The sequence below is a fragment of the Channa argus genome, chromosome 13 (genome assembly GCF_033026475.1).
Source record: "Channa argus isolate prfri chromosome 13, Channa argus male v1.0, whole genome shotgun sequence".
NCBI lineage: Eukaryota > Metazoa > Chordata > Actinopteri > Anabantiformes > Channidae > Channa > Channa argus.
The window spans coordinates 13,440,263-13,462,938 of NC_090209.1; the positions used below are offsets into that span (position 1 = coordinate 13,440,263).

Sequence of the window (22,676 nt, forward strand, 5' to 3'; positions counted from 1 at the left end):
TGCAGAGCTCAAGGACAGTTTGGGGAGTGACTCAGTGAGTGGAGTGCCCGAGCCAGCCAACACACCCTGTGAATTCTCCATTAACAGGAATTGTGAGGCCTCTTGGGGCTGTGGGTTTTTGGATAGGGTTTCCTCCACCAATAGACAGAAAACAAATCTGATGTGATTGTAAAAGAATACTGCCATACAGTTTTGTCAAGAAAATAGTTTATTCCACAATAATCTAGAATTTAGGTTTGTTTCTGGTAGAATATCAAAAATATTACATGCAATAAGATTCACGTTGTCTATTAGGACTCCTGTGAAAATGTCATGGTGAACTTTGTGTTGTAGTAGGACTTTTTCTAGTGGGTTGAGTGGGGGATGGTTGCAGATGGGGGGGAAGTGAGGTGGGGTAAGTGATGGGGGGGTTCAGAGAACACAGGCTGCTGGTGCATAGTCTGCATTCCTCAGGTGTTGTCAGCATAGCTTGCTCAGTAATTACTTCTCTGTGAAAACATGCACAAAACCACACTTACACCAGCACTAGCTACACAAGCCACACTTTACAAAAAAGGCAATGAGCAAGCACCCGGGAAAAGCTTACTGGGGGGACATGTTGCCAGTACATGTAGGCATAATATGAGCTGGAATGGGTACATTTTTAAAGAATAGGTGCACTTAAATACAATTTGTTGAAGGATACATGAATTTGTTTGTTGCACACAACATGCAACATGTAGGACATGTATGCAACAGCTACAGATGCAGATTGTAGTTCTGTCAGTGTCAGGAGCTTGATTTATGTAGTGATCCGTCTTCTCTCAAGGATATGGGAAGTTTGGGTAATGATTGTAGACCTTGGCATGTGAATCTAGCAGTGTGACTGTGGCACAGTTGCAAAGATTGTGGTTAACCTTGACACACAGAATATTTATTTACTTTTTATGCAAAGAGGAGACTCTTGATCTCATTGTTTAATTCAAATGTCATCACTTTTATCACTGACACTGCTGTCTCAAAAGAGGCAGGTTCTCCTTGTCTGGGAACGCTTCACTCCCCCTCTTCTTTCCCTCCTTTGCCCTGTTCTGTCTCCTTGGCAGGCTAGAAGCTGAAGGATTGTGTGCAGATGTGCCTGGAGAGAGGCCAGCCCCTCTGCCCTGGGAGAACATGTGGTCTGGGAGTGTTTACGCTTGGCACTCAATCAAGCTGTCTCCCACACAGCATGCCAGTGTCTGTCTCTCCTGGATGACAATGCTCAACCCTTCTTTCACAAAAGGGACATTCTTAGGTTGAGGTGACAACACAAACTGTGTTGACAAACAGCAGAGACTGTAGATTCTAAACAATTTTGATTCAAAAGTTGTGTTTAAAAAAAAGGCGCTTATTGAAATACATGGATTTATGGTTTGGGTTTAAATGTTTCTTAAAATACTGCCATATCAACTATTTCCCCCAACTGTCTTTGTGGTTATACTCAGTTTGGATTCTTGAAGAGAAAATATGCTCGTATTCAACAGATATCCAGACACTTCAGGCATGTTTTTCGCAGATTCTCCACATACTTCACATTCTCCACTGTGATTCAGACCCTAGGTAAACATCTGTAAACCTACTTCCCCCAGTTTTAGTGAGGTTACTGTCAGTTTGTGTAGTGTGAAATACACACCTGTTGTTTTTATTACCCGTGTTTCAAATCTAGTGGGAAAAGAAGATCTACACCCCATAACACCATAAATTTGCAGAAAATAATGGAAATATTTCAGTTGGTGCATGGCATTGGTAGCAGAAATTCTCTTATTTTATCTATATACCCCCTTGATCAGAGCTTTCTGAGAGGCTGTGCCATGGTCAGTTCACCAAATACTGCATCAAACTGTAAGATTCTTTTTATGGTTGCACATCTCTCTGTAATTTAAGTACTCAGTGCCCCCTGCAGTTTTAGATGGGTTATGAGAATTTCCAGTCTTACAGCCGGGGAGAAGAGAAACAATGCTTATTGTATAAAACATTTGTAAATAACTAACAGACAGAATGTTATCATTTCCCCCCCACTTTTTCTAATGTATGTCTATGTATATATTTAATCCCTTGTGGCATGGGCCACGAAAAAAAAAAAAAAACCCAAATGAATTTTTATTTTAATAAATAATTTCACAGGATACAGTGTCCATTTGTGTTATCTTTCCTCTATGTGAAAGACCTTTCAATAAGATACTGTATGAAACGTTTTATTTTCACTGAAGTTTATACATCTTTTGAAATAAATGAGGCCCCCATATTGCTATATGGGTCATTTTGCGTGGTTAACCACATGTTTTCAAACTTAAATTAGTGCAAAATGCATAAACTATTACAGGTGCTAAAAAATTTTCTAGAATACTGAAAATATATATTACCCCACTGATACTAAATTGTTTTGTATGTTATATAGGGGCACATATACTGCACATAGGGCCTTTCAAGATTTAGGTATCTCTTTGCTTATGACTATGATAAATATGTAATTAGGAGTGGCATAATATAGTTTATTTATTTTGCAAATGTGACTTACATTTTGAATGTGGGACAGATTAATCTATCACTGTAAACGTTTAGTTATTGAAAAACATGATATAGCAAGTCCTTCTTTTTGTGTACCACAAGGGGGCATAATTTATTGCAATTCAGTAATTGTGTCTCCAAGAGGAAGGCTACATGTAAAGCACCTCCTCGCTGAACTGTGTTTAACTTTATGCTCTTTAAATTTTTAAACTACATACAACTCTGAAATTGTGAGCATTATAAAATAAACTGTTGTTTAAAGGTCAATTTTTTTGTAGGGCTCTATATAAAATAGCAATTCCAGATATATCTTTAAATGGTTAAGATCTCAACTTAACAAGTGTTATTTCGGGTTACTCAATAATATGATTGATTTGTGTGATGTATGTTTTGTGATGTGCACATCATGTAGGCAATTGATTAATGTCCTAGACTGAACCCATTACAAGAGTCACAGAGTTGCATTGTGTCTTAAAATATAAAAGTAGCTAAAAACTGTATTTTCAAAAATTGTTAACAAGGTAGGATGACCACACTCTGCAATTGATATAGGCATCAAAAGCCCCATATTTTAGAGTTTTGATTTTCTGCAGTTTTAAAGAAATTGTAATTACTGAATTACAAAGTAATCCTCCATCTTGTTATATTTCTGTGAGTGTAAGCTAATTAAAATAGAAGATCTTTTGCAAGTTTGTATAATTTCATTATAGAAATACTTTAAGGCTGTAAATTACTTTTGCTATTATAGCTTGGAAATCAATTAAAACATAAACCATTGACAACTTATTGATTTTAATCACAATTTGTTTAAATGCACTTATAGTCGACATCTAATATACCACTGAGATAAGCTTTAAAAAGTGTGTTTCTTTTTCTGGAGTATACCTTTATGTTTTTTGTACTGCATGCTGCTCATTAACACTTGTAATCTTCATTTTGTTTTATAAACGTTGTATATTTGGACGTTTTCTATTATGTGCAGTATAAATACTTGTTTTTTTCCCTTCTTTCAATGTTGTTAAGTAAATTTTAAATTTAAGAATGCCATGATGAAGTCCGTTCACGGGCCTTTTGCGTCCTATCTTAACATTTTCTTTTGTTTCTATGTAGGGTAACTTGTATTTTTTATTTTTTTTTGAAAGCCTAAACACATCACCCGAACAAAAGTAACTAATCATTTCAGCTTTACAGTACTGGTTTGCAATCCGTGTGTCATGTATAGACCTGCTTAAGATAAATCTAATCTGGTCCTGACTGTGAAGCTTTTATTTTTGTGGTGAGAATATAATCAGGAATCTCTAGAAATAACTGAGCCAACATGGCTGATCCCGGTTGCCAGTTGCAACGCCGCCTCGTCTCTCTCCTCCCACCTCCACAGTTGATGAAAAAACGCATGAAAAAGGAGAAAAGGTAGTGTGTCGGGGCATGCGCACACCGTTATCCCCCGAGCGTTACGTCACGGGCTTGTCCACAGTGCCTGGTCTGAGATTCACCATCCACTCATGCAGCCACAAGCACGGGAGACATTAGCGCTCCAAGGGGAAAACGCGTTTACCTTTTAATTTTTCTTTTTAGTTTGCACGAAATGAGCTGAAACCACTGTGGTACTCCTCTGCGTGTTAACTGTTCTGGTGGCATGGTGTGGTGAAGTACAGACCATTGCAGGCGCAGCCAGATAGGGCACACTGTGCATCATGTTCGAATGCCGATAATCAATTAGAAATTTACATGACTGAGCCTCTGCGTTACCTATAGCCTCGCCGGGCTGTAGCAAGTCTCCTTTTATTGTAGTAGCCCGCCCGAAGTGGCCACCGTGCGGGGCTGAGGGTGCAACTGAACGGACAATCGCTGCCGGATCATTGGAGAGGTTCGGATGAGGTGGTTGATCAGGTTTTTTTATTTTAGAAATCCAGCCAACTTTTCCTCTATTCCTTTCTAACAGCGGTGCCATTGGGCATTGCTCAGGAGATGGCGATGAGGTTGTTCTTCTTGGGATTTATACTCTACATGGAGATAATATCTCCTAACGGTGCAGCCGTAGGTAAGAAACATGTTGTGTTCTCTTGCATTGTGATACTCGAGCATGACCACTTTTTTTCCTCCGCAAATAAGCATCTGTGCTCAGGCCTGTGTTCTCCAGAGTTGGAGCCAACAACGCAAATAGGTTTCCTTCATAAAAACACTGGGTGCCATCGCAGTCTCCTCACAGGGAGAGGTCGATAATAACAAGGGAAGACTTATACCGGAGAAATGCCGCACAAATGAGCAGTGAGCTGGTGAATTTGGCCTAAAATGTGCCTGCGTCTTTTAGCGGTGCTCCTATCTGAACAGACAGACTGGGCCCGCCTGCAGGGATGGCAGACAGTGAGATTTTTCACAGTTGCAATACATACAACAGGTAAAAGGCTATCTCCACACTTGCATGGACGATCCATTTACACAAAACGACATCATTTCTGTCCGACTGCGACACAGTGACCGTTCCCCCTCTTCATTTACCCAGAGGAATGCAATTTTCATGTGTGTAGTATTTTTTTTTTTTTGTATGGCTACAGCTGATAGCTCCCATTGAGACCAAAACGTGCTGGGTTTTATTCACAAATTCAGAGCCAGCACGCCATCACATCAAACCTGAGGGTGCCAACCGTGGGATCAGGTTTCATGTTTGTTTTCTTTTACTTGGTGCATGTAATAACAACAGTTGTGTCTGCCTGTAAAGCTATAACCTTGATGGCGCGGTTTGTGACGTGTAGCATCCACAGGAGCCTGGGAGTCACTGTTTATTAGTGACACCAAGGTACTGTCAGATAGTGAAATGAATAGTTGTGCAGTTTTCCTCTTAAATACTCTCGAATCCCTGATAGTAATAATGAGATGTTAAGTGCACCATTGCTCATGTGACAATGCATTGCAGACCTGTTGAGCCAACAGCTTGGTTTTTCTTTCTTGCTCAAGATTTAAGCAGTTTTTGCAGATGCGTTAATGTTATTTGGAATTAGATTTGTCCAAAAACATATGCAGCATTAGCATGATGTCCTGCATAATGTCTCAGCGGCTTTCTGGAGTCGACTGTGGATCATGTACAATAAATTTTGGGTGTGAAACAGTAAATCAAAAACGAATACAGTAGCGCTAACCTCTTTTCTTCACTTCCTTATATATAAATAAGGCAGTGAAAAGTTATATATATATATATATATATGTATAATTGGGATAAATATTTGTAATATGGAATTAATAGAAATTAAACTTGTTTAGTGCAAATTTGCTTGTAGTACATACATATTTGATTGCTTCATTTTGCCACGGAAGACAGCTACAACCATAAATGCCCCTACCTGCTCTGCCTCTGAAAATCTTATATAAGTTTCATTAGTTAGATGGAAGCTTTTAAGATTGAAAGCCATGGCTAAGGTTACAGGAGTCCTCAAGCTCCGCCCACCTCCTCCATCACCATGTAACATCTGGACACAGGGAGACCATTAATCCAACTTAGATGTGACTATGAGGGGGAGGGACAAGCTGAAGAAGTGGGATGGTTGAGGGCGAGTGAAGCGAAATAAACGTACACAAAATCTGTCTTGGCTACGCTCTTGTAGTAACACAGTGTTACATCCTAGGGAGTCTCATTACTAACAGTTGATTTACTAGCCTGTTTTTGAAACTGTGTCAGACCAAATGGGTAGAAAGTGAGTGGATCACAGCCCTAAAGCCACTCACTTGGACTGGATTTGTCTGGGTCAACACTGGGCTACACCAGGAACTTAAAAATGAGAATGCATTAAGAAGAAGAAGATCAGAAGGCCACGGTTAACAAATACATGGGGTACATACACCATTGTTATTGGTCTTTAGTGTTCTTATTGAGACACTTGAATGTATTTTCCTTTTTAGCTTAACAAAATCCAACCCTGTATTATGCAGTAGTTCTCATAACCGTATAAGATCACGAGGCAACATGAATATATTTTAAATTTATTCTTGCTCCCTCAAATATGATTGTTAACACTTTAGAGGTAATGTCATAATTTCCAGATTACTTAATATTTTATTGTACAATTCCAATGCAAGAATGCAAGTAGTTATTATACAATATGAATAACAACATTAAATTCTAACAGTTTAAAAGGTGGGGGCATCAAATGGTGCATTTCATCCTAACAAATTTTAACACGTTACAAAGGATCTATTGTTTTGTTACTTCCTGGATTCATACAGTCAAGACATCCATGTTTGGATCATTGGATCAGACACCGTTTGAGCTTATCTATAAGATACCATCAAACTGAAGAAAATTCCTGTTGGTAAAAAGTGTAAATGCTGGAGAGAGGCTAAAGAGTTTGAATTCCTGAGGAGTCTACACTCTGTTTGCCTGGCCTTTTTAATGGGACCTGGGTTTAGCTTTTCCTCAGAACCGTCACTGGAAACATCTGCTGGAAAAATTCAGCATCCTTCATACAAATTCAACAGATAATAGCACTTGAGTTGCTCTGTCTTGTTTTTCCAAGTGGAGGTCACTGGGGAGTGGCTGTCTGTTGACTGCACTCTTATCAAGTAACAGATAATCCCCAGAATGATTTTCTGCCATTCAGAGTCTTCTCACATAGACATAATAAATCACAGAGCATAAAATATATGAAATGAAATGTAGCCAGGTGTCCAATTTTGATACATTCTTTGGCTTGGCTGCAAGAAATTTTAATGTAAAGCTTTCGTACAGGTGTTATGCATTTTGGTCTGAACCTAGTGAACATATTTGTAAAATGATAATAGCAGACAGAGGGATTCTTGGCTATAGCTGCAGAAAAGATTCCCTTTTTATCTCTGTACTTGCTGCCCTGAATTGCAATCGACAGTCTAGAAGGTAAAACGAGATTAACATACAGCGGCTTCAGAATATGTTATGGCCCCTTCATTTTTTGCACACTATACTGTGTCATATTTTATTTTAAAGGGTTTTTGCCCATCAATCTTGATTCACCTAAAATGATAAAGTATGTTTTCAGTGTTCCCCACTTACCGAAAGGAGGAAACTGCAGAAAAGAGTGTTTGTACATCATCAATACTATGGGTGTTCTGTAGTGTAGTTTCACTTCTAAGACCCAGATAGAGAACTAATTCACTTCCAGCATAACCACATGTGACTGTGTGTTAATGCACCTTTTTAAAATTCATTGAGTTTTTATTTTTTTGCTAGTGACTAAATCAGGCTCTCTGTGCATTGTACTCTCATCTCCTGCCAATAATATGATGATGTCATTTAGAAAATGTTTTTTACAAACATAATGACAAACAGATTTGCTTTTGAATGCACTTCATAAAGAACAAAACATTGTGTTGTGTATGTGTCTGGCCCCTAAAAAAGCAGTGACAATGCTGTCTTTTTGACCCCAGAACACAGCTAATTAAAACCCATGTATTTGATATTGGACTTTAATTAAATGTATATTAACTGACAAAACAGGCATTTACTTTAAACACAGTTAACTAAAGCTCTATGGAAAACATTCAAATATTTTAGAATGGCAATAAGCCAGCAAACACTAGTTTCACTTGTGAACTCTCTCAAGTTCCATGAGTTGTACTTTAAACATTATAATCTAATTCGAATTAGCCTGAAAACCAGTATAAATAGCCTTTTGTTACCCCTGAATTTGTATTTCCCTTGTCTGATTCTGTTATCATCTTAAAACTCTAGTGCATGTAATCAGCAAACATTTTTCGATGTGCTTTGTTGTTCTGAACAATACTATCAAGATTAAGGGCGTGCTTGCCAAATTCCAAAGCCTCGATGTAAAAGTGAAGTAAACGGCAAAAAGCTGGGTTATTCTGTTATTTGTGCGTTCTCACTTACTACTAAAAGCAGCCTGGTGGGAGAATTAAATCACACATGCTGGGATTTCAGAAGGTTTAGAGAACACTGATGAAATGGTAACACCTTTTATGTATCGCACTGTTAGGTTTTAGGATTACTTACTACTGAACTAAGAGGTCATGAGTTAAGATGTGAAGCGTATGACAACTCATTTGTGGTCTGTTTGAGTCATTCCGAGCAATTTTCAAGTGAGGAACTGCCTCTTTCTAGAGTGAATTTAATGAGGAATTCATAGAGAACCTTTTGCATTAGGTCACAGAAATTTTTTACCATAGAAACGACGTATATTCCTCTTTTTTTAGAAACTCACAGTATTCATACCATTTTCCTGTTGCAGTGTTGCAGGCATTTTCTAATGGCTTCAACAGAATGAGGGAAGGTAGGATTGAAATGCATCTCAGTTACAGTGAATGCCCCAGTTTATGTGGTTCAGCCTTCATTTTGTGGCTCTGAATCTTGGTTGCCCTTTCCTCCATGGGTGCACAGAACTGTCCTATGCAGACTACAGGGTGGGTGTAGAAGGACTGTCGTTTGGCAGCACCAGGAGCTTATTTACATTTATCTTAATAACCATCCGTCACTCAGTGTATGTCTTTTACTGCATTGTATTTTACCCCACCAGCCTGCAACGTCCTGCAGAGCCTCATCAGGTTACGTCTGAGGTCAAAACTGTACCCTTTTGTTATGCAATGACACAAAAGCAAAGCATTCACGCACCAGAGTAGCCACTAACTCAAACCCAGTCTTCTGCTGTTTATGTCTGTTCAACCTCTTTGAAATGGCTTTTGTGGATTAGAAGCTGAATAGCCCATATGCATTGTATGTGCACTGTGAGCTGGTTAAAGTGCTTTAGTGCTTTTGCTGTGGCTTAACTTGACACAAAGCTAAGTGGTTGCTTCCAATGGACGGGCACTGGACAGTGTGACTGTTGAAGAAGTTGATTCTGTGTCTATGATGATGGCCAGAGCAGGGACTTTCATGAGATAGACACTTCTATATTCTTACATATTGGAGTGCTTTGCTTTTTCTAGCCTTTATACCAAATGTGATACATTATGGTATAAAAAGAAGGCAGTATAAAAAATAGTCTGAATAATGAATAATTAATACAGCACAAAAAGTAAGGAATAAAGACTTCCTCCTGCCCCCATTCCCTTCCCTGTGGTCCTTGTTTGGCTTTAATTGTTACTCATAATGCATGGATTCTTGCTTTGAAACCCTGCTAAACTGAGCACAGAGAAATCAGTTCAAACTTGACCTCAGGGGTCTTATTACACACTGCAGTCTGCTTTTTTTTTACCCATTACACACTCTGAAGGACCTGAGTTTTAGAATGGAATGCCAGGAAAGCGAGAAGTTGTGAGTGATGAGAACTCCCACTTTCTCCTGTCACTGCCATTGTACTGAGCAAGGCAATTGAGACCCCCAGTCCCATTTATTTACTTATTCATTCATGTAATTTCATATCCTGTTAGTGCTGTTATCATTTAAAGCAATTTGACAGAATCCATTCTCTATTGCTCACCGTGGAAGTGAAACTCAAGGGTATTGAGTTTCTCAGCATACTTGTCAAACAAAAGTCAATTTTCTGTTGTTTGGTGTTTGCTTTGTGGGCATTTTGTCTAAAACCTTTTTTATTTCTGTATTTGGATGAAGGTCGTTGTTTTTTTTTCTACTAAAGCGAACTTAAAATACTTATTGCAGTCAGTGATAGCTGCAGCATAGAGTCAGGCCTCTCTAATACTTTGCATCTGCTCTTACTGGCAGTTTTGCTGCAAAGTATATCGAGCAAAAAAGTAATTTTACCTTTAATTCAAAAGGAGCACTGTTTAGTTTCTCAAAAAATCTAACTGCTAGTGTGTAACAGATTGTCTGCCTGAAAAACTATGCATATGAAATCAATTAGAAGGTGCTGGAATGTGGTACATAAATCTGGAGTTGATTTGTAGAGAAGGGATGGCCATATTGGGGAGGCAGATCGGCGGAAAAGTGGGTCAGTGTTGTGTCCCAGCTGGTGATGGTATCTAGAGGTTTCTATCACTGGCCTGCTGAATGGGTGTCACAACACAATTTACTATGTTCTATCCCCGAGCGTTCGCTTAATGTTAGGTTTTTGGATTACATAAAATACATAAAATGACCTTGAACGTACTTTTTTCTTTTTCAGTGGGTACTCTGGAGGGACATTTCTATAAGGACTGGTCTTTTTGTACATTCATGCATTTGCTCATTCGCTTGTGTTTAATGCTTCTTGCCATGCGGAGTCCTCAGGGCCTATTCAGTGTGCACTGTTTAGACAGTACAGAGCGTCCGTGGCCATGCATAAGGAAATACAGTGTGTGTTCCTTACAGCTGGCAGCATGCTCAAAGTCTGACTTAAGCAGCAGCCCCTTCTGTAGCCTAGGCATGGACATACCAGCAAATAGCTCAGTGATTTGTAGATACTGTATGTGTATGGTACTTAAGGATTTGACCATTTGTTATTAAATCTTTTTATGACAACACAATAAAGTGTGTAGAATCAAATTAAAAATAGCATTAAAAACGTGTCTTAATTTGCTAGAACTCAGTGCCATCTACAGCTAGGTGTCTGTACTGAGTAACTGAAAGAAAACGCTTGGTGATTTTTTTGGTCAGTAAACTGGCGTTGACCTCATTGTGTTTTCTGAACAAGTAGGTGTATGTATTTAAAAACAAGCCCTTGATTTGGAGAATAGTTTAATCCCTAATAATCATTAAAGTAGGTTTGGTTATTATCTGCTTTTCAATTTTCGACCACAAACATCCCAATTCCCCATGTCCAAACTAAGAGCTTCGGATTTATTGGACTGGCTAATTTATTGTTTAGTTAAGCGTAAAACATTAGGTATTTACTTGAGTAGAAACATTAATCCCATATTTACTAGACTCAGTGTTTTCACACAATTTTGGCTTTCAGGCATTTATGGGCTCTCACTTGCATCAAAGGAGTTTTTCACCATTTGTATTTAATGTCTTTACTCTATCATGCTCCCATAAAGTTATTCAAAACATAGAATATTTTAAACATTTATTTGTGACCACATTTCAGTGACAGAAAGAGGCATGGTGGTTTTTGTGGAACACAGCCTTTTAAAAGAGACAGCTAAAAATATTTGTACACGGCATAGCTTCTCTTGAGAAATAGAAACACTGTCTCCTGTAAACCTTCTAAAGCTGCTATTCCTGAGTAATGGTGTGAAAATGTTAAACTCATGAATGTTTGAAGAAGTCTAAATGTTAGTTTCACCTTTTCCACTCTAATTAGATCTTTGTGCGCTAATAGATGCCCATGGGATGGCTGGTGAAGGTGAAGTTATTATTTTCTCAAAATGTAATAATCCCTCTTTCTTGTGTGTAAATATTCTAATGCTGTGGGATTTCCTACCATTTGGTCACAGCAGTGTGATTAAGCTGCCATTTAGCTGGGGCAGGAAATACTTAAGTTGGAGTGGCATTATCGGGTGGGATGTCTGTTGGAGGTGAACACACTGGCTTAAAAGAAGTTCCTGTAAGTGAAGTATGCACCTTGATCCAGTGAAGTTGCTGTTTAGAGGCACTGTTTACTCCTAATAACGGGACATTGAATAAAGGCCTTCTTCATTCTTTTTTGAAGGTAAAAGGGACTCATGGTTTCAACAGCCCATCCTATTTTTGACCATCCAAAAAGCGAAAGCATTTTAGCAGTAACTGCAGGCTGAATTAACAATTCACATCTCTGTTTGAGATATTTTAGTGGGCTTTGAAATAGGACTGCAGAGGGGGAAAGCTGCCAATCTTTCCCCCAGTCTCTAACCCTTCCTCAACCACAACCTCCAATTAAGCTCTGAGGTTCTCGCCTTTGCGGTTATTTCATGCTGGTGTGTAAAGCGATGATAAAATTAGAAGCCGCAATGTTTTATTTCCAGTTTTATGGCCACTCATAGGGAACAAATGGTAAAAACAAACTACTTCACACAGGGACTAGATATGCCTTCACATAGTGCAGGGTTTAGTGTGTTAACTCAGAGCAGGTCAATCCTGTCTCTGTTTTGTTGTTGATTGTTTAGGCAGAATAAATGGCAGTGTATAACCAGGGGCAGATCCTATCTGTTTGCCATAATAGCACTGCACCAGGCCTTTAGGGAGCTAAAGGGAAGCAAAACTAACAAGTTGGACTCAGGCAGTGGTTAGTCTCACTCTTATTCTTTTACTAAGAGGTTGGGTGTGTGCATGTTGATAAAGCTGATGCAGACACTGGTCACTGTCTATACTTTTACAGCTCTCTGTCTTGATCCAATCTCAAATTTTACATACTGTTAAAGCTTTATGATATACAGCACTGTGTATTATCCATAATGTCCATTATGGTATGTATCCATGTATGTATCCATAAAGTCCTCAAAAGTGTTGTTCATATAAGGAGGAACACTGCAATCTGATCTTAGTGCTCCTTTTGCTTCTAATTGTAATTACAAAAACACGACACTTATACATCTAAATGGTTGGCTTACACGTACAATTCACTGTTGCAGGAAAAGATCAGGGTCCCAGCCCTTTAGTCTCATAGTCAAAAGGAACGTGATTGCAATGATACACTAGCCTCATGCTCTCTTGTGATTTTAGTCACATCCCAGCCCCCCTTGTGGTGCACTCAACCTCCCCCACCCCAAACACCTCCCTGCCTGCCAAGTACCAAGGGAGGCAAGTCATCCAGGGTGAGAGAGGGCTCAGTCTCTGCAGAGAATCACAATTAGACCTTTGGTTCCGTCCTTCTCACAGCATTTCTGTACAGTTGTACAGTATCAACAACCTTCTGCCTGTAATCCGTTTTGTGTGTGTGTGTAGAAAATTTCTGACGACTCACATAAAAGTAATAGTATTTCTTCTGTATATATTTGCAACCTCATTCTTCCTTTAAATGAGAGAAAATGTTTCCAGAGACACACATATAACTGCATTTTTAGTTTATAGATTGGATTTGGTTATGATAGTGAAGGATTTAGTAATTAATATGACTACAAATGTAATCATATTGTCAATTATTGCATACATTCTTTAATCATTTTAACTTTTGGATGGTTTTATTTACCTGTTTCTGATTCTAACTTCTCATCCTAATCAGTTAATAGGACCAATTTATATTCTAAATTTAACAGTAGTGTGTCGTACCAGAAGCACAGTGAAATCCAAAGATTTAACCAAAGATTTAAATATTTTTTTTATTGGAACTGACTAGTGTTAACAGACTCCACGTAGGTAGAGCTGTGTTTGACTATTGTTTCTCTGAGTGTGGCTGGGTTAAAGCATATCAGCGGTGTCAGGTGGCTAATTGGTTGTGAACATCGCGGTGCCTCTAGACAGTTGTACATCTAAACAATCTGTGTTGACTTGCTGCCCATGAGGAACCATGCTCTGAAGTCTCCCATGGGTTAGACGGTGATTGAATGCTGTGTTTGTTCAGTGCTGTGAGACAGACCCTCTGTGGTAAGAGTTAAAAAGCACCTTAAGAGTAATAAAAAAATCTGAAAGAAATGAAATGTCAACAAGACGAGGGGGAACAACAAAGCACCATAGTTGGTGGTAAACATCTAGAGGATTTCTTCTTTCTGAACAGTGCCTGTTGGTCTTTTGTGGCAAAAATCGTGGTACACTTGGGTTGACCCTTGCATGTTGCTTTGTTGTGCTATGCTTCTGTAAGATGGATATCAAGATGAAAAGTTTCTATTAAATTTTGTACAAAGGAGAAGGTTGCTAAAAGTGCAAAAACAATTAAGCACATCCACGTTTATGCTGGTTCTTTTTAGATTGGGTGCTTAGGATTCTTTAGTTTTCTTTGTTTGTTTTTTTTTACATGTTTTTGTGAAGTCATTTCCAGCTAAAGTTGCATTTTGTAATAACTTTGCCTTTGCCTTGCTTTCTTTCAGCCCCCAAAGCCAATGACAATCCCAAGACATGCAGTTCTAAACAGTTTGCATGTAAGGACCAGATGACCTGTATCTCCAAAGGCTGGCGGTGCGATGGGGAGAAGGACTGTCCAGATGGCTCAGATGAATCGCCAGATATATGTAAGTATGCTACTCAAACTGTCTCTCAGCAAGCTTCAGTACTTATACTATATGTATTTTTTCTTTAAGCTATTGCTGCAAAATGTTGAGGAGTTTGGGTGGTTTATTCAGCTTTGTGTTCTTGATATAGTCATTTTGCAATAGAGACTTCTTAAACACTCTTTTTATAGCTCATGTCATCACAGTGTCATTGAATGATTATGTTGCAAGATATCAAACCAATCACCACCTCTAAATGGCAAAAAAAAAGCAGCACAGCATTCAGACAGCTTAATTTGGACCTGAATAAGAGGGTAGGTTATGCCCTTTCTACGAAGGACACAGACCCACAGTATGTGCTCTTGCTGCTTTGCTAAATTATAGCTCTAATTATGCGGCCTTGCTTAGTCTGAATGTTCAGGGATGTGTCTGCTCTTGTCTCGTCTCCTGTGGGATCTGTGCAGTCCCTAAGAATATTGTCCCAGCCACTCACATCTATCAGGCTTCCCTATCCTGCCATTCCACTCATAAACCTCTGGTCTCCCTGGTAAAAGACTTCCCTCTGTTTATATTCAGGTGCTAATGGTGATTTTAGTGTCTACATCTGCCACACCTTACATCTGTCATGCCACAAGCATTCTCACAATGGTCTGGCACGCAGAGACAAGCAGCTGACACCCAGCATTAAGGGACATGTAACTGTGGGTGAAAACACAATTAAGCATTCACTCACAAGATTAGGGAAAATATGTGATATGGCTGAGGGTGAGCTGTTCTATGCTGTAGTCATATGCACATGTTGTCATATTAACTCTATGTGTTGAAATAGAGTATGGTGAAATTAGTGGGATTCCCCTCTAATAGTTCGGTCAAATAATGTCCTCTGTGGCTGTGCACATATCTAATCTTTTAAATAATTTGGCTTAAGGGTGAACTGCCACATTTTTTCTAATTTCTAACTAAACATCAAGGGCAAAGCTGAAAAGAAAGTTGTCTCCCCTTCTTCCTCTGTTTCTGTCCTTCTGTTTGTAGATTTCCAGAGATTTTACAGTATTTTTGCTTATTATGAATTGCAGCTTAACTGCCATTTTCTACTAAACAACAATGTATTTTTATAATTGAAAATGGTTGATGGTTCAACTTCTGCAACTTCTTAACTGAGTTTCAACAATACATCAGGATATGCTTAATTACACACATCTCATAACATCTTCCCTGCCTGTCACTGTACCTTTATTTAAAGCACTTTTCCACTCACGTGATTTTCGACGCAGTCATAATAAATATCTCTTGATGTAATTAATGCACTTTTTGTCTGAACACCATTGTGAGTTTGCAGTCTAACAGGCAAAATCAAAGGTAAGGTGCCTTTTAAGTATCACACGGAAAGGCAGCCAGACTTTATCCATGGTCATTTAGTTGATCCATCTATTAAAATGTAAGTAGTGTTTGGAATAAAGTGCTGCAGACAGAGCTACAGAGGGACTGAGCCCTCGTTGATGGAGACAGGGGAATTTGGAGGAGTATGAGTCTGAAGGTTATTTAAAATCCTACTCTGACTCAGAGGAATGGAAACATGTTTTTATCCTGGCTTTTCCATTCATGGACCTTAAACACTTTGGAGTTCATCAGCCTGGTTGCTCCTCTTATTGAAAATCATCATAAGAGTAAATCTAAACAGCATGCTTTAAATAAGGCTGCTCTCAACTGAGCTGTTATGGAATTAGTAGATATAAAGCCAGGCCGAACATTGGTCCATCTTAGAGGGAGCCTGAAATCTGGATCAACTACAAGTGTTTTGGGTTGATGCAATTTTGGATTTTCAAAGTTCAAGGTATCATGTGTTCGTTCACTGCTCTCTCTTATCAGCTGCAAACTTTACAAAAGCAATTTAACTTTTTTAACTTTAGCTTTTTTTTTAACTCGAGAAAGTTAAAAATTGTCCTACTCTCTAGACTTTGGTTCCAACATGCTCCCAGACCACAGTCTAGTTTTGTGTGTTAACGTTGAAGGGAATTAGAGGGGGCAATACTATAATTACAACATTATCTCCAGTTCCAGTTAATTACTGACTACAAGCTTGTTTGAGAAGAGGACTTGTGAAAATTTCACATGGCAAAAAACATGTAACTTTTCTTTTTTTTGAATCTTTCCTGACTGCTTGATTGTACTTACCTTTTGATGTGGGATCGCCACACAGTCTAACAGACAGTCTAAATCAGAGTGAGTGACAGTGCAGGCAGTGCAAGGCCCAGGGTGTTGCTTTGTTTCTTACATTTGTATATTATTTCTAAAACACACTTGTTAAAAAGTGGAAGAAAGAATCCGCTTGTATTTTCTACTCATCCTCTACCAACCAAGCATTTTGATGAAAGCCACACATCAGCTACTGCTAATTTGGCTGAAGCATCAGTTTAGTTTCTGGTAAATGCCACCTGCTTTGTTTACAGTGATCATGAACTCACTTGCTGTCAGAGTGGTAGATGTTGTAAACATGTGCTTTTGTCTGTTAAGGATCTTTTATCTAAACCTGTAGTACCCTGGAAGAAAGTCTACTCTTCACTATCCTACTGTCTGGAAGCCTAATTGCCTGTCATTTCCAAACCATTCATCTGCGCTATAATTATGTTGACGCATCTCATGAGGTGCTGACATGCTGTGGTTAAGTTGGCAGGAGATGCCAGGGGTCAGTGTGGTGTGTTATGATCCTTATCCTAGTGGTACTTAAACAGAGCAATTTAGAGCTGCATGTGTGGTTTTGCATTTTTGCACACAAATCTGTACATGTTAACAGGTACAACCAGTATGTACTGGCCTCTCATAGCCACGAATGGTCATCCAAATAGTCTTCAGCAGGCTGTCTGTACATACTCTTACTACAGATGTGACCCTGTCATCCTCTCCCAGGGGACTGCACTAGCTCACCGTCACTGCTTGGCTTCACTGGGTTTCAGACAAGCCATTTCACACCAATTACATACAGGCTCAGGGCTCAGCAAGTAGTTGACATACTATAGACCCTCAGAGCAGGACTTCATGCTCTGTGTGTCGCAACGATGTGTAGGGCTGGTGCTTTGAAATGTTGCAGATAATTGCGTTATGTTGCTCAAGCGTTATCTTTATCAGGAAGCGATAGAGTGGTGAGAGATGGTGTTTGTGTTGTTTGTGGTGTCAGGGCATGGCTTTTCCTGCAGAAATTAAGTACACCGTGTACAGAAATCCACATAGCACTGATGAGGCATAAGCGTAATAGATGTGGATTGAGGCTTTATGGTGGTTAGTAGTTTTATTTAGCATTCAGTGTTTATTAACCATCCAGTTTGTCTTGGTTTTCTAGGAATAAAAAAAATATCAAAAAAATATCTATTTGAGGTCTAACTCAGACAATCTAACTGGTTGTCTAATAAACTCTACTGTCACACAGTGTCAAAATGAGGGCTTCTGTCTTTTGAGAACTAAAACCTTAATTTTCTTTGTGTTATTTCAATGCTGTTATTAAAATGAAAAGTGCTGTGTCACAACCTTTATTTCTTCAGAACTGTTGCTGTAAGGTACACTAACTCCCTGTCTGTATCTTATATCTGTATGCAATTATTATTATTGCATGAAAATTCATTGTGGTTAGCCAGTGAAGGGGAACAGATGTTCAAATAAGCCCCAGCATGTAAGCTCTTTCTCCATCATGTGAAGCACTTGCTATGAAGGAATCCCTTTCAACATCAAAAACCCTTATGCAACAATTGTTTCCCCCGTAATTCCCTGTTTTTTGTCTTGCATTCAGCATAAAAATGTCAGTGGTGAAAAGCATCTCTGTCATGCAAATACACTGGCTCTCTTTCTGCATGCAGTGTTGCCCACTTTCATTCAGTCAGAGAAAATGAGCTGATAACTCAAAGTAGTTAACGATAAGCCAATCCTGGTACTCGCACTGACAAGTTATGTAAGCTGTAGAGGTAACAGAAATGCGATGTATGTATGCATACAAAGATTTATATATTTATTATGTTGATTTTAAAAAGGAATTTTGAGGGGATATACCTGGAATGCAGTTTCATAATGAAAGTGAGGGACCTCTGAATAAAGAAGCTAGGAGTATTTAACATAACAGTAGCCAAATGCAGACCAGACACATTCTCCTCCTTATAAAACTTTTATGTTTCATACTTTCAGTAATTACCTCATGTTATTTGATTTAAACACACTAACACACTGGAAAATCCTCAAAGAGTTTGTCTGATTTAACAATAGAGGCACGATGCTGTGTTAAAAGTTCTTCCCAACAAACAAAAGCACGATGTCCCTTGGCCCACACACAATCTGGCCCATGTCAGTGGATGTGATAGCCTGGGGCTGAGGTGGTAGAGAGCTCTGAAGGGAAGATTGAGTTATCATCTCCATGCAGCTGCTGTAGGCGGCTGTGGGCCACACAACAAGGTTATCTACCCATCTCTTGCCTTTGAGCCCCCACTGGATGGTCGCCAGCCTGGTCCTTTGTACAGCCCATCTGACTGTTATGCCTCGGCAGCCTCTCCAAGGCGACCAGGAAGAGCTGAAGGAGGTGGCGGAATGGAGATGTGAACCAATGGGGAGAAAGGATGATTCTACCAAAAAAGCCCTTGTATAGGAGAAAATTATCACATTAACACTTCAGCTATGGAGGAAAATGGAAATGACTTTTTAAGGCTCTTTTCCTCCTGCTATAAAGCAGCCCTTTACAGTAGAGTTGGGGGGTTCTTTTATAGCCTGAAATCATTTAAGTAGCTATACTTGCGGGGGGCACCATGTAGGGGCAAGATGGTCTGTAATGGCAGTGGCTGACAAACTGTTTCCTCAGAGTAAGGAGCAAAGCCTTGTAAATCCCTCTGGTCTGTGGCCCTGAGCCCTCCTGAGCTTCACCGGCCTATCAACAGACCAAAAACACAGGGCTTTCTCACGCCAGACAGGCACCACTTCCCTTTCTCTGCTGTCTCCTCCACACCCTGTCTCCTTCTCTCCCTCTTTCTTTTTTTTTCCTGTGTCTCTCTGTCATCCGGTGTTTGTCAAAGGAAACAGAGAAGTTATAGACTTGTCATCACTGTACCCCTCTTCCTCATATCTGATATCTCATCTTTCCTTTGGCATAATTGCCTCATTTTCCCCCTTTGTTGCAGATAGTGAATTGGTTTGTTTTTGCCTCTTTGATTATTAGTTCAGGAAATTATCTGCTGTGCATTTTATACAGTCTCAGATAGAAAGTAATTAGTACTAGACTCAGTTTTACTCTGTTGCAACAAATTTAGCAGACATGTTTTTCAGCTAGACGGCATTCCTGTTTAAAACGTTTATATTGCTTTTTGTTGAGATCATCGAGATCTGAGAGATATTCCATCACTAAAGTTTTACTTTGTAAATACCCTAAAACATTCACCCCCCGTGGGCTCAAATTGTGGCTTTAAATCAACAACTGTCTAATTACTATCAGCAGATAAGAATTGTTTTCCTGGAAAGGATGAAATGTGAAAATGTCTGGTAGTTACCTCTGCTGTCCATCTATATCCACAGTATGTTTAAGAAAAAAACGGTTTTATTCACTGCACCTTCTAGAGCCTCACAGAGAAGAATATTGAGTCATGGACAGAGTGTGTGTACAGCAATGGCTGTCACACTGATCATATACATGGGATGCACACAATTGGATTGTGTTAGAACATTTTAAAGTTGCATTGTAAACATCTTTCTTCAATAGCTTTCTGGCAGAGCCATGTGTTGTACATTTTGTTGTAAAGTGTGACTTCAGTGTGGGGAGAGTCAGTCATTGGGCAGGCCTGCCTGTCACCTTGCACAGCATATTAATTCGAGCTGACAGCAGACTTTATGGAAGTCAGTCAGGAGCTGCCATGCAACCTAAAGAGCAGGAAGAAAGAGGGGCTTTTATGCTCAGGACAAAAGATCAACAGGGGATCCAAATTTAAGGTCATTGCATAACTATGGGGAGTGAGGGATGGGGAGTGGGGGTGGAAGCTCGAGAACTTGTTGGAGCCGGACGAAAGCATGCATTTGGAGACACTGCTGTGTCACAGTTTTAATGCCTGGCGTTGGTAAGACCAGCTCACTCACTTAACAGAACCCACAAAAACATGTGAGGGGTGCCTGCACTTGATTTGGGAAAGGGCATCAGAAAGGGCATCTGGCATAAAAGCTGTGCCAGATCAACATGTGGACAATTGATCTGCTGTGGCGACCCTGAACTCAAAGAATATGCTGAAAGAAAAAAAGAAAAAATTTAAAGGTGACACAGGTCGTGGAACACTACCTAAATCTACACTGTGCTCAGAGGAACAGTGACATGCATGCTGAATTCCTGCACTCATTTCTTTTAAAATGTGGTTTATACTGTATGAGAGGCCAAGACACACACACACACACACACACACACGTAGAGAAAGAGAGAGAGAGACAGAAATAACACAGCATTCTGGTGAAAGGTCTCTACACTTAAGGTCCCAGAGGAAGCTGTGAGGATATGCTAATATCATTTAGCTGATCACACAGTAGGGCAATAATGTAATTATCCTCTCTTTGGCCTCTAATAGGTGTGAAGGTTGTAATTTACCCCTTTTTCTTTGTCTGTTATGCACTCTACTCCCAAATGTCTTACATTGTTTTCAATTGCAGGGTTATGCCTTTAAGGCTGAAACTGACTCCAGACTCACTGAACTCACCTGTGCAATACAGTACCTCAGTGAAGTGACATTTTAAATTATTCTATTGACCTCAATCTTTGCAGTAAAGTGTATAGGACCTCATAATAACACAGGCCAATAAGACATAGTGTCATTGAACGGGCGTTCCAGATTTTGTTATGCTTTACCATGTAAAACTTTGAATGTCTAACTGATTTCATGTTCACACTTCCTTTGTGGAACCTTTTTTGGGGTTTTGCCCACAGTGATTTGAGAGATGAAATGGTTTCTGTAAGGTACCTTCTGTAAGGAATTAGCTGTGAAAAATCAGTAATATGTTTTTCAGGCATATATTACCGGATCTGTTTTGTAAATGTGTAAAGATGCTGTCGGGTCACTGTAGGCTTTAAAATGACTAAAATGGGTCACAAGAGCAAACCAGAATCAAACAAGAAAATAATAAATATTTATATAAAAGAACTATTTTTGCAATATGTAAGTGGAAAATAATCTCCCGCAGTAAATAATTCAGTAAGTATATTTTGTATCTCACTTGTTTAATTGTGTAGTTGTTTATATTGTCTTAGATCAGAATTTTTTCAAACATTTAAGCATTTAAAGTTTGTTTACTCTTCAGCATCTGGAGATGAGAGTTTAGATAAGAATATGATGTCTTCACAATCTATATAGTCTTGCTTCTGGGAGTTTCTATACTCTTGCTACTGTAACTTGTAATGTATTTAGCCTGCAGGTACATGTTGAAGTAATGAGCTTTCAGAAAACCCACTACAGATCATTACAGTTACTTTTTGTGACTTTGCTTCAATAAAACCAAGAAATTTAAAAAGGGACAAAACATGCAGTGGTCACTAAAAGAACATGAACTACTGTATGCTGCAGCAGAAAGAGATATTTCCAAGTGTCAGTTGGCTCAACTAAATTATGTGTTCTGGGGTCTTTTTCTAAAACATTATAACAGCAGCTTTGAGAGGATCGTGCAGCTTTATACCAGACCTTGAACAAGGCTGAGATTTGTAAGAAGAGGTTAAAACATTTCACCCAATACCATAGGACATAGAGGATTTGATCCAAGATATCACCTTGTTTCCCACAAAGATCCAAAATACAAAATAATTTTCCACATTACTTTTAAGTAGATTAAACCAACGGCCACATTTTAAATGAAAAATATCCTGGTATGATCCCAAAAGCAAAACTGCCCACCTGCAGTTGTTTAACAGTTGGAGTGACATTCAGTGTGTTTGTGTGTGTGTGTGTGTGTGTGTGTGTGTGTGTGTGTGTGTGTGTGTGTGTGTGTGTGTTTGTGTCTTTGTATGTTTTATTCTCTGCTTCTCCTGACAGATGACACAGGAAATGGTTTCTGCCAGTATGACCGGGGTTTATTGTAATACACTGGCAACAGCTTCCCAAACTCAAGCTGGGAGAATAGGGTTCATTGCTGTTGTTCTTCCTGCAAAGTTATTTAATCCTCTATATTGTCCTGCTGCTGTCCCCATTCAGCACCTGTCAAGGTATTACTATGTTGTAAAAGTCAAAACATTAAAAAAATAT

General features: G+C 39.2%; 1 protein-coding gene across 3 annotated transcripts in view; it reads left to right on the forward strand.

The window, feature by feature from the left end:
- Window positions 1–4,006: 4,006 nt before the first annotated feature.
- The window catches only part of lrp1ab (low density lipoprotein receptor-related protein 1Ab), a 76,262-nt gene continuing 57,592 nt past the window's right edge, over window positions 4,007–22,676 (forward strand). For 2 of the 3 annotated variants that reach the window (XM_067528252.1, XM_067528254.1), the window contains exons 1-2: window positions 4,007–4,564; window positions 14,323–14,463. In XM_067528252.1, coding sequence (XP_067384353.1) covers window positions 4,492–4,564; window positions 14,323–14,463 — 214 coding nt within the window. In that variant the 5' untranslated portion in view covers window positions 4,007–4,491. The remainder of the gene's footprint in view (window positions 4,565–14,322; window positions 14,464–22,676) is intronic. The other variant, XM_067528253.1, reaches the window with a different exon arrangement.